Raw genomic sequence first — 11,507 nt, forward strand, 5'->3', positions numbered from 1 at the left:
TTATTTGACCTGTAACGCACTTCCAAATATTAGCAGTCATGGAATCAAAAAATCATAGAATTTTTTGGATTGAAGGAACCTTTTAAAGTTCAGCCCTGCTAAAGTGAGCAGAAACATCTTTAACTAGATCAGGTTACTCAGAGCTCGATCCAACCTGACCTTGAATATCTGCAGGGATGGGACGTCTACCACCGCTCTGGGCAACCTGTTCCAGTGTTTTACCACCTTAATTGTAAAATATTTATTTCTTATATCTAGTCTAAATCTCTTTTAGTTTAAAACGATTACCCCTTGTTGAATTGCAACAGACCCTGCTAAAAAGATTGTCCCCAGTCTTTCTTATAGGCTCCCTTTAAGTATTGAAAAGCCACAATTGGGTCTCCCTGGAGCCTTCTCTTGTCCAGGTGAAATAACCCCAACACACTCAGCCTGCCCTCATAGGAGAGGTGCTCCATCCCACTGACAATTTTTGTGGCATTCCTCTGGAGACGCTTCAACGGGTCCATGTCTTTCCAGTGCTGAGGGCTCCAGAGCTGGACAGAGCAGGGAGGGTCTCAGCAGAGTGGAGCAGATGGGCAGGATCACCTCCCTTGACCTGCTGGACACTCTTCTTTCAATGCAGCCCAGACTATGGCTGGCTCCCTGGGCTTCAAGCACACATTGCCAGCTCCTGGCCACTATTAAGGGTTAACTGCCCCAGCATTTGGACTTGTATCTTTCATCCTGATGTTTTGAAAATAATGAAAAAGGTGAGGAAATGGCCCCATGTAACTTTATAAACTGAACTGAAAGTTCACTCCCTTCTTGCAATAAGGAAGGTCCTTGGGTTTAAAAAAAATTAAGCTTATTCTTAAGGTATCTTTCTGTGCTGTTCCCTCTATGTTAGCAAATATGTAACCTTCATCGCTGAGTGAAAATAGAGAGTGTGAAAGATTTCTGATGGTGAAAAAAATTCAGTTTTAACCTATTCATTTTTTTCTTTCTCTTTTAGTGAAAATGTCCATATGTCTGAAGAGAAACAGAGGATAATGTTGTTAGAAAGGGTGAGTAGATTGTTAAGCATGAGAACTATACACCTGTAAATGTGTATGTGTGAAGTTTTGCTGTGGTCAGTTACGTACTCTGGTACAATATAGTATCTGCAAGGCTTATAAATACCATAACAGGGAACGTTTATTCATTATATTCATTTATTCGTTGTATTCATTTATTCATCAGTATAATTTGTTCAAGTAATTCAAAATAATTATTAATGCACAATACTTATTAGTACTTCAAGCTAGACTAAATATGAGTCTGGCATAGTACGTCATAGGAATGACAAGTCGTAGATCTAGGAAGTCTCCGTAGCAAGAAAACAGTTTTGTTTACTTTTTAAAATGAAGGCATCAAAAACAGCCAAACAGGAATTAAAACGTGTTTCTCTTGGAAATGGGTAATTTCTCCTCTTAGGCTGCTGTTAGATCCTTTTAATTCTTCCTGGGGTGCATTGTAATCTTGACAGTATTGGTTCTGTAAAAAGTGAAATAACACTTGTTATGAATGTGCTTAAAATTACAATTTTCTGAAGTAGTGGTCATGTTTCTACAGGCTAGAATTGTAAGGTTATACCTCAGCCTCCTGGTACTCTTAAATACATACCTTAAATTTTCACTTCTGTTGTAACTTATTTTGAGCATAGTTTTTCAGTCGACACTGAGAAATTGAAACTTTTTGATGAGAGAAAAAAAACAAAAAACAGAGTGCCTTTAGCTTTCAGCTTTCTAGGATCACTTAGACTAAAATCTGTGATCACTTAGAGGACGTAAATGTTTTCTATTAATGGGTTGTAGCGCTGCATGATGCACGTGACTGGATGTTTCTGACTAGGAACACTTACATGCTTTATTCTGTCATGCACTTACAAAGGATTTGTCACAGGTAGAAGCTATAAAATAGTAATATATTACATTTCTTTTGCTGTTCTATCAGTGAGATGTTTTCTTAAGAAGAATGACTATAGAAATAACCAAAGCTTAGCAGTGCTTTTTGTAGCACTGCTAAACTTGAAATTCTCTTTTTATGTGTCTTTTATTCAAAAGATGTTTTGATATTTGCTTAAAACAGTGTTGTTGTAAATATATATAGTGTATAAGTAGTCTGGTTCTAGTCCTATCAAAATTTAAAAAAAAATGTTTACACTGTATAAGATGTGTCATAAAATTATTTTTCAGACTTTGCAGTTGAAAGAAGAAGAAAATAAGAGATTAAATCAAAGATTGGTAAGTATTCGTACAATGCATGTTTTAAGTCTCATGAAAAAAATAACAAAAGCTTACAACTGTTTAGTTTGCTAAAATGTAAAATTTTGGGCTTTATTAAGTTCAAAAGTGTTGTCAGTGGCAAATAGGTAACTTGATAGCCTTTCAGAGGTACCTCAAGTTACTAGTCTTGTCCTGGAGAAGATTCACAGAACTGGAAAGAATGAGATTTCTTCCCAAAGAAGTCAGACCGTCGAGGCTTGGGGTAGAAGGAGTTCATTTCACTTGTGCCATGCCTCAGTTTTTCAATAACAGTACACTATAGGACAGTTTACAAGAATGTAAATATCATAGAATCATAGAATGGCCTAGGCTGGAAGGGACCTTAGCGATCATCTAGTCCAACCTCCCTGTCATGGGCAGGGACGCCACCTCTTGACTAGACCGGGCAACACATGGGGACCGAGCGGGAATTGAACCCACGACCTCGGTATTGACATTGTTGTCAGCACCGCGCTCAAACCACTGAGCTAACCGGCCCCCTAAATATGCCTGCACATTACGCATAATTAGGAGCATTAGCAGGAACTTAAATTATTGGTTTTGGGAAACTGCAGCTGTCATTTTTGTAAGGTGTGAAACTTAAGTCTGCCTAGCAGCTGGAAGTACAACCAACCATCGTCTTAAATATAAGCACTCAAGTAATAGTCAATGCCTACGGAAGAAAAAAGGATATAGTGAGACTTCCCTTGATGCCTGTGCTATGAATCCTTCTCCTTTTATTTATCCACAGTTTATCCTTCCTAGCAGGTCTCAACCTGCTTAAAAAAATTACTATATGGGAAACAGATGCTTCATTTGGCAGTTTCTTTAAGTGACAGGTGATATTTAGCAGTTTGATAGGAACCAATACCTCTGTATCGGTTGCAAGTTATATTTTGTAGCAGAAATGTTTGATCTGCAATAGGAGCTGTCATTTTTCTGTCTGGGATAGAATTGAAATTTCCTATGTAATTTACTCCTGCTACGTACTTTTCGTTTTCATACGTATTTTTTTTCCAAGCACTTTACCCTTGCCATACTGAAACCTGTACCTAAAAACCTCACTAGAGCAGGGCATAAGAAAGCATTGCGGGACATAGAAAAGCGCATTTTTTAAATGATATTTTTTATTTCGAATGTTAATGAAGTGCACAAAAGGTATTTCAGTGTAGTTTTAAAAATAAAACTCCATACAGTGGACAGTCTTCTAAAGCTCTCTGTAGATTTCCTGAATTAAACTCTTGATCTTTTGTCACGTCAAAGTAAAATGAAATTGGAGAAAGCAATGTTGTAGAAGATAAACACAGAATTCTTTTTGTTGATATGATTAATATGAAGCCATGTAGGAGAAATTGACAGCTTATTGGTGCCTAAAGCAATTGAAAATTGGTTTCTAAATGGGCATAGGAACATAATATCTTCTCAATTCCTTTTTTGTAAATAGATTTCTTTATAGATAAAATAAATTATTTTTATTTCTTGTTTCTGTACACTTCTTTCTCTCCTCCCATTCCCTAGCATTTCTAAAATGGAAATATACATCAACACTTAAATGTATATTTATTTCTATCAATATATTTATTTCTTTCAATATTTATTACTATTAAGCTATTTTAGATAAGCCCAGAAGGGATCCGGCATATAAAATGGGAAATCTGTTCAGGTCACTGGCTTTTGTAGCAACACTTGTGCATTAGCTCTGCAAGAAAGGAAGAAGAAAAAAGCCAAGCAAAGGAGTTCCTTTTAATACTAGGGATTTTTGTTATTTTATATGAATTTATTGAGAACGGTAACATTTTTTTAAGTGTGAAAGCTTTTAGAACTCTACTCATAAAACATTCTTTACTGAATTTTAATGGAAATAACGTTCTAATTTGTTCTGGTTTTCTTAAAGTTAGAAATTAATAAAAAATACCAAAATCAAGCTACTTTGACTTTTAATTTAACACTGATTCCAGTTCTTAAAAAAATTAAGAAAATTCTTGGTCTTAACATCTCAAGAGAACTCTCACAAACAATTTCGCGAACAATCTAAGCAAATTATACATATCTGACAACTGTCATGTTAACTGCAACTCTTTCAGGAAAGAAAACTACAATATAAGTCAATGAAATGTAGTCTCTAACAAAAGAAAGAATGATCTGAAGTTGGACCCCACAAAGAAAACTGCTGAAAGCGTCAGCAGAAGTGGAGAGCTTATTCTGTTTTACTGGACTCATTCTTTGAAGAAATGACGAACATGAGCTGTGAATAGGCTTCAAGCTCATATTAAAACAGGCTGATAGTGTTTCTGGGAAGTGGGGGTGAACTCTGACAACAGGAAATATGTTGTAGGTAACAATATTTGAGTTATAGCTGAAAAATCATCTACTGAACTTCAGATCTAGATCACTCTTATTTGAATAGCAGTGTAAATGGTCTACGAAGTAGGAACTTATGAAAAAACTGCAGAACTGCTAGTCAGAGTTTCTACAGGGCCATTATGATTTGTCTTCTGTAAGGAACTTACCAGAGAGTGATGAAATGTATACGTTTACGTCAGATCAGCTTGTCCATCTACTTGCATGTATGTGGGATAAGTATCCCTTTGTAGGTACAAAATAGCATTTTCATTCCTTACCACAGTTACTTTACAAAGTGTGTGTACACTCATTCATTTTTACATCTAGTTTATTGCATTGAAGTTGGTTCATATGTCAGTACTAAACAGATTTGAAGGCAAATATCATATGTATAGGAGGTAAGAATTTTATCCAAACATTACATAATTGAGTCTTTTTTGGTCTTGGTAAATTTGACTCCAGTTTTATTCCAGGGAGTGCTGCTCTGTCCGTTGCAGTAGACAGTCCATAGTGAAACAGAGAGGGAATATGGAGTTCAACATACACAGTTTAATTGCAGTAAATGTGTTTAACCTCCAATGTTTTACCATCAGTCTTTCTTAGAATGCAAGGGGCTTCTGTTAGAGTGCACAGCTATATTATAGATATTGTGTATGCTCAGAACAAATCTTCATTGGAAAGCACTTCTCGATTTTAAATAATGATGGAGAAGTCAGTTATGTAAGAAATTTCATAATCTAAGGTAGCTATTTACAAAACAAAACAAACCCGAGACAAACACTATGAAACCACAAACAACCCTATCTGCTGCTAAACAGGATGACAGAAAGGTATGCTGTTTTCTAGAGCTCATATAAAGTCTACAACACTAGACACTGTTTGAAATCAATCATTATTTATCTTAATAATGTTGTTAACTGCAGCATACATTTCATCATAGGTTGCCAGTACTTTATAACTTTTCTCTTTTTTTTATAGATGTCCCAGAGCATGTCGTCAGTATCCTCAAGACATTCTGAAAAAATAGCAATTAGAGAGTAAGTACATGTTGATTTTCATGTAAACAGATGGATATGCCTTCAATAATAAGTATGTATTAATGTTACAATTCTTCTGTTCTTGCTCTGGAGAAAAGATCTATTGGTTATCTCGGCAGTTTTAGCTGTCAGTTAATGAACCATCCCAAGTGGGCATAAGTCAAATCTCTACACCACTTATTTTAAACAAACAAAAAAGGCTTTTTGGAGTTCTATGTGTAGGTGGCTTTCTTCAGTTCTGTGCCTTTTTGTATGCCCTTCATAAGGCTAATACCTCATGGGATTTTTAGAATCCTCCCAGAGTTTTCTTTTAGATTACTTTTTTGTTGACCTGTAGCTTTCTTGAAATCATGCTCAGAAAAAGTAGAAGGAATCTTGTTCACCCTGAATATGCATAGTGCTACATCATGTTTCAAGAGAAGTTTTACCTTTCTGAAGTCTTCAAAATTTTTGACCTTGCCTTGAGAGAATGAAATTAGTTCAAGTATTTTGTTAGATATTATCAATCTGTTAGCAGCTGCATGTAGAATTGCTGCTGGAAAAAGAAGTATGTATTCTTGCAAAATATGAAAGCTACAGACAATTTTTCGTAACTAATTTGTCAGTCTCAGTAATACAAAAAATATTTTTCCAAAGAACATGAACAGCGAGTTATCCCTTTAATATTTTCTGAATTACACCAAAATGCATTTTTTTGGCAACAAGGTCAGTATATGTGCAGAATTAGCTTTTCCCTTGAGCATCTGAGTATTCTGGCAGCTCTCTTGGTAGTCTTTAGTGAGGAAAATGTTGTGAAAGAATTATTCATCTGTTCAATAGAGATGTCTTTATTTAAGTCAGTATAGTCTGTCATCATAAGAAGTCCACGCAGAAAATCTTGGAGTACTGTTTATTTAATCTGAAAGTGAACTTGAAAGAAGATGAGCTAAATTTCTCACTAGATTTACCTCTTTATCTCTGATGATGAATTTGTGGTCTCCTTTTATGAAGAATAATTTTCCCTTTTCTTTGCTGCTTCCTCCACCATCCTCAGAGCAGTAGTAATATTTATTCTTCTCTTATAGTATAATACTAAACTTGTAGCTATTTTAGACTTCATTGCATTAACAGAAAAATAATTTACTTCCAATACTTTCGCACTGTGAAACAGAAATTGGAGACAGAACAAATCCTCTGAATTCTGTTACTGAAACTTGGCACGAGAACTTGGTGGCCTCTTGTGTTATCCTGGTGTCAGGGAAAATCAGATTTTTCGAACTTTAAATTCACCACAATGTTTCTTCTGCTTTTAACCCTTAGATCAAAGATGAACACTTCATCCCTTTGTGTTGTGTGTACTTAAAATATTAAGATTGAATAGCTACATAAATGTTTTGCTGTATTTTTCTTTGTTGAAACTGATGTCACTTTAAAATAGCAAGAGTGTTTCTAAAAACTTCTGTTTACTGTTCAACTAAGTCTCAGTCTGCTTAATACTTGGGGAAAAATTGTAGTGTGACTAAAGTAGCTTTAAGCTTCTATACTTTTCTTAGTTAATTTTTTTTCTTTCCCCCTCACCGCAGTTTTCAGGTTGGCGATTTGGTTCTTATTATCTTGGATGAAAGGCATGACAACTATGTGTTGTTTACTGTTAGTCCAACCTTGTATTTCTTGCACTCAGAATCACTTGCTGCCCTGGATCTCAAACCAGGTGAGTGTGGTAAGTGTCAGATTACTTCCAATTATTATCTCCTTCTACAAATAATACTGAACATTTGAAATAAAAAACATGTGAAATTTTTAAAAAATTATTTATATGTTAGTATCTTGGAAAAATAGGGAAGAATGTCTGCATCTGCAACCTGTTAAAAAAACCCAGCAAGATAGAAAATGCCGATTTTGTACACACTCAGAGTATGTTAACCTGTCTTTGGAGAAGACATTTCCATCAGGCTGCCTAGTTATTCAGTAGCATGAATGATCATGTATAATTGTGTAGGGATCAGGCTTATTTTTAGTCAAGTATATGTTTTCAGTGTCTTTTGGTGAGAAAAATAAATACAAAACTCAAGGTATCTCTGTCAAAACTGCAGGCTCTGTTTTGGTTTTTTTAATACATAATTTTGTGATGATCCTTGAAGATTGTCTTTGGATAAATTTGTTCTCTCTGTAGCTCATCTTCTGCAAAGTGACTGGAATTTATGAACCTAAATGCACGTCTGAAATAACAAAATGTATGTCACAGTAGACTGAGATTTGCAAGCAATGTTTTGCTGTTAACATTTTTCCACCCAATTTAAATGGTATTTTGCAGGGCTCATAAGATTTCAGAGAAAGTTCCTGTATGTTTTGCTTATGTTCAGATTGATGGCAAATGTGCCATCAGTCCTAAATGATCAGGGATCTAAGTTCCTGTGGGTTGTCTTTGTCTACATTAAGAGCACTTAGAATGATATGACAACACTGAAATTAATTTAGGACTGCATCGTTTCTGTGTTGTCCCTTATCTTTGGAATATGGAAGCTTTCATCTGCAAATATAAGAAAAAAACCAAAACACATCTGTGTCTTTCTCACTGTCTTTGTTACATCAGTCAAGGCTGTCAGCCAAGCAAGTTGAAAAAAAAACTTGTTTTTTTGTATTTTTAATATTAGTTGTAAAGCATTCAGGCCAGATATTTGTAGGAGTGTGGAGCAGAAGAGAGACTGTTCCATTGTCAATAGTGCAGATTAATCTTGAAAGGCAAGATTAAAATTTCAAACTCTAGTTCTTGAGTGACTCATGTCACTAGGTAGTGTCTCATAGTCATGCTTAGAAAAGCGTTGATTTTAGTATTATGCAGAGCATGTGTGAGCTGTTCCTTCTGTCTGTTTTGATGTTTTCACGCTGTAATTAGTGATAGTTAGGAAAGAGCAAAGCAAGTAAAATGGATATGATTACTTGGAATACAAGACATATGTTCTTCTTTTCTGCTACGTTTGATGCTCTTTTGACCTGTCACTTTATTATGGAGGTTTTTTACTTTTCTGCTTTCCAGACAGTAGCAGGTACGCTTAGAAGACTGCAACCAAAACTAATAGACTTGTAGGGCTTTAAAATTACTATTTATAAGTAACTAATTTCCATCACTAATACAGAAAAATAATCAAATGTTTCGGTAAAGGCAATAGCATTGACTGAGTACAGAAGACTTTCTATCCTTTGAAATACTTCAAAAAATTCCTACCTTAAATTAGACCATAAGGTCAAACTTTGTAGCTAGAATAATTTTGAATCAGTGAATGAATTTCAGTTTTGATTTGCTTTTGTCTTCTCTATATGTTAACTTTTACAACTTTACTGAAAAATCAGGTTTTTTTGAAAATGCCAGTGACATGTTTTGACATTCGAACTTATTTTTTTAAATTTCACTGGTTTCAGTGAAATCATTTTAGCAAATAACCTTGAACGGTATTGAATGCTACATCCTGTTACTTGTAGCTGATTATCTAAAATACTAAATGCATCATCTGTTTAGTTTCAGGTGCATCTAGGAGACCTTGGGTGCTGGGAAAAGTGATGGAAAAGGAATATTGCCAAGCAAAAAAGGTAAGGAAATAGTAACGGATAATCATCTGATAAAATTAATAGAGAAGAAAATCAGATTTAAAGTTTGTAACAGATGTGAAAATACTATCTGCATAATAAGTGAGATGAAAATTGTCCTAGGTTCTGCCATTCCCACTCTGATTTTTTTAGACAGTGAATAGCAAGTGAAGGGGAGCTAGAAAAAAAGGATTAAGTGAGCAGTAGCTTGGGTCATTGTGTTCATCCTGCCCAGAACCTTGCCAGATTCCAAAGTGTTTCATAAATGGTGAGGGGTGGGAATCAGCATCTCCTTAAAAATATAAAAATCGGAGGAATAATCCCACATTTTCTAATGCTTTTTTTGGTTTTGTTTTGTTTTTTCTTTTGTAGGCACAAAACAGATTTAAAGTTCCTTTGGGTACAAAATTCTACAGAGTGAAAGCAGTACCATGGAACAAGAAAGTATAACACAACAAAATTCTCGTTGACTCTGTCTCCATTCTTTTTTGACTTGTCCTTCAGTGCTCGTTCATCGCTCCAAATGCCAGGCCATCTTTTTATACTGAGGTCATGTGACAAGATACGTCATTGATGTACTGCTTTTACTTTTTAACAGGTCACATTTTAGAAACAAGAATTTCATCAAAAGCTCTGGCCCTAACTGTCCCAGTTTTTTTACCCAGATAACTTTAGGAGTGTGGACCAAATGAGTTCATTTTCTCAAAGGGCAGCCACATGAAACATGGTTTGGTAGCCATGCTAATTGCCTGTTAAATATACATTAGCTTGTATTTAGATGTTAAATGTTAGTTACCATTATTACCAGCATACATCATTTTGTGAAATCATTATCAAAGTACTTGCACTCTTTAACAGATTCTTTATATGTGTAAAATTCATCAACTATTTAAAGAGGAGTGTTCATTGCATGCAGATAATCATATAATTTTTCTTCAACATGAGTTTGCCTCAGTAGATGAATAAAAATAACTACTGCAACTTGTTTCATTACATGAAAATGCTCTTTAATGTCAAAAAAACTTGTAATTTGATAGACTGATTTTGGAAATCAGTCACAGTTAGATCTGCAATCTTCAGAAGCACTTTCGATGGATTGATCACACAGATTCTGAAGGGAAGACACCTGTGCTGTTCGTCCAAAGTGAAGCATTTGTTCTTCCCAACAAAACAGAAATCTTGTATTGATCTATTTAGAAAAATCATATTGATGAAATTGTATTTCATGGTTGAGTTTCAGGAAAAAACTCATTGTACATTAACCATACAAGAGTCATTTAAGTAACAAATTATTGTAATTGTAAAAGACATGTAGAATTTTAAAACAATAAAGATTTGAAACTCTATGTGTTTGAAGTATTTGTGTGCCTTTTAAATACTATCTACAATATGTATTTCGTGTTAACCTGTTGCAGCTTCTCTCTGATTTGTCCAGCAATTTCATTACAAAAAAATACCTAAATTTTTTATAAAAGGCATTAATATTCAACAGCATTAAGGACTTACAACAATTAGCTGGTAAAAATAAAAAATAATTTAAGTAGAAATTAATTTTGTACAATATTAAAAAGATAAATGACATTTTTCAAAAGTTTGTATTTGCTACATTTTTAAAATGTAGTCTTATTTTTTTAATAACAGTATAAAAAATGTACTATAAATATGCAGCCAATGGAAAGTGAAATTCTGAATTCAGATATGACTTTATGTCTAGGAATTAATCTACAGAGTTATTCAACAGTGATGTATCTTCAGAAGGTGTGGAGTGGAGGAGGAGAAGAGGTAAAGAAATGATCACATGAAAATGTCAGTGCTTCTGCCCATATGTTGCAAATAATATTCCTCCAGAATAACCAGTCTACTACCCAGAAACTTCTGTATATGCTTTATTTAAAGTTTTGTTGCATAACAATTTTAAGTTCAGATTTCTATGAAATGCGTGGGCTTGTAATTGTATCACACCTTTGATGAAATAAATCCTAAGACAGGTGATATCTGGAAAACAGAATGTCTTTTTGTCAAGTTGCATTCTTGCCCAACTTAAATTTGCTGATTGATGTACTGGCTTTTAAAGATTACTTATCAAAAATTGTGCCTTGTTCTTCAAGAACAGTATTGCCACAGCTGAATATTGCCCAGTGTCAAATATGTAAATAACATAGATCTACAGAACGGGTTTAAAGCAAAAAAAGTTGTGATGCAATTTTTTTTTTTAGCCCTAAATTTCTGACCTTCAACTAAATGGCAATTCAGTTCCGTCTGTGATTTAGTGAAGTCTTGT

At 34.5% G+C, this 11,507-nt stretch overlaps 1 protein-coding gene across 1 annotated transcript in view; it reads left to right on the top strand.

The window, feature by feature from the left end:
• Positions 1 to 10,242, top strand: part of RB1CC1 (RB1-inducible coiled-coil 1) — a gene marked incomplete at its 5' end in the record, with an annotated part of 61,335 nt that extends 51,093 nt beyond the window's left edge. Inside the window, 6 exons of the mRNA XM_009873714.1 lie at positions 992 to 1,043; positions 2,214 to 2,261; positions 5,604 to 5,662; positions 7,225 to 7,352; positions 9,159 to 9,229; positions 9,599 to 10,242. Coding sequence (XP_009872016.1) covers positions 992 to 1,043; positions 2,214 to 2,261; positions 5,604 to 5,662; positions 7,225 to 7,352; positions 9,159 to 9,229; positions 9,599 to 9,676 — 436 coding nt within the window. The remainder of the gene's footprint in view (positions 1 to 991; positions 1,044 to 2,213; positions 2,262 to 5,603; positions 5,663 to 7,224; positions 7,353 to 9,158; positions 9,230 to 9,598) is intronic.
• Between the last annotated feature and the right edge of the window lie 1,265 nt (positions 10,243 to 11,507).

The sequence above is a fragment of the Apaloderma vittatum genome, unplaced genomic scaffold (genome assembly GCF_000703405.1).
Source record: "Apaloderma vittatum isolate BGI_N311 unplaced genomic scaffold, ASM70340v1 scaffold697, whole genome shotgun sequence".
Taxonomy (NCBI): domain Eukaryota; kingdom Metazoa; phylum Chordata; class Aves; order Trogoniformes; family Trogonidae; genus Apaloderma; species Apaloderma vittatum.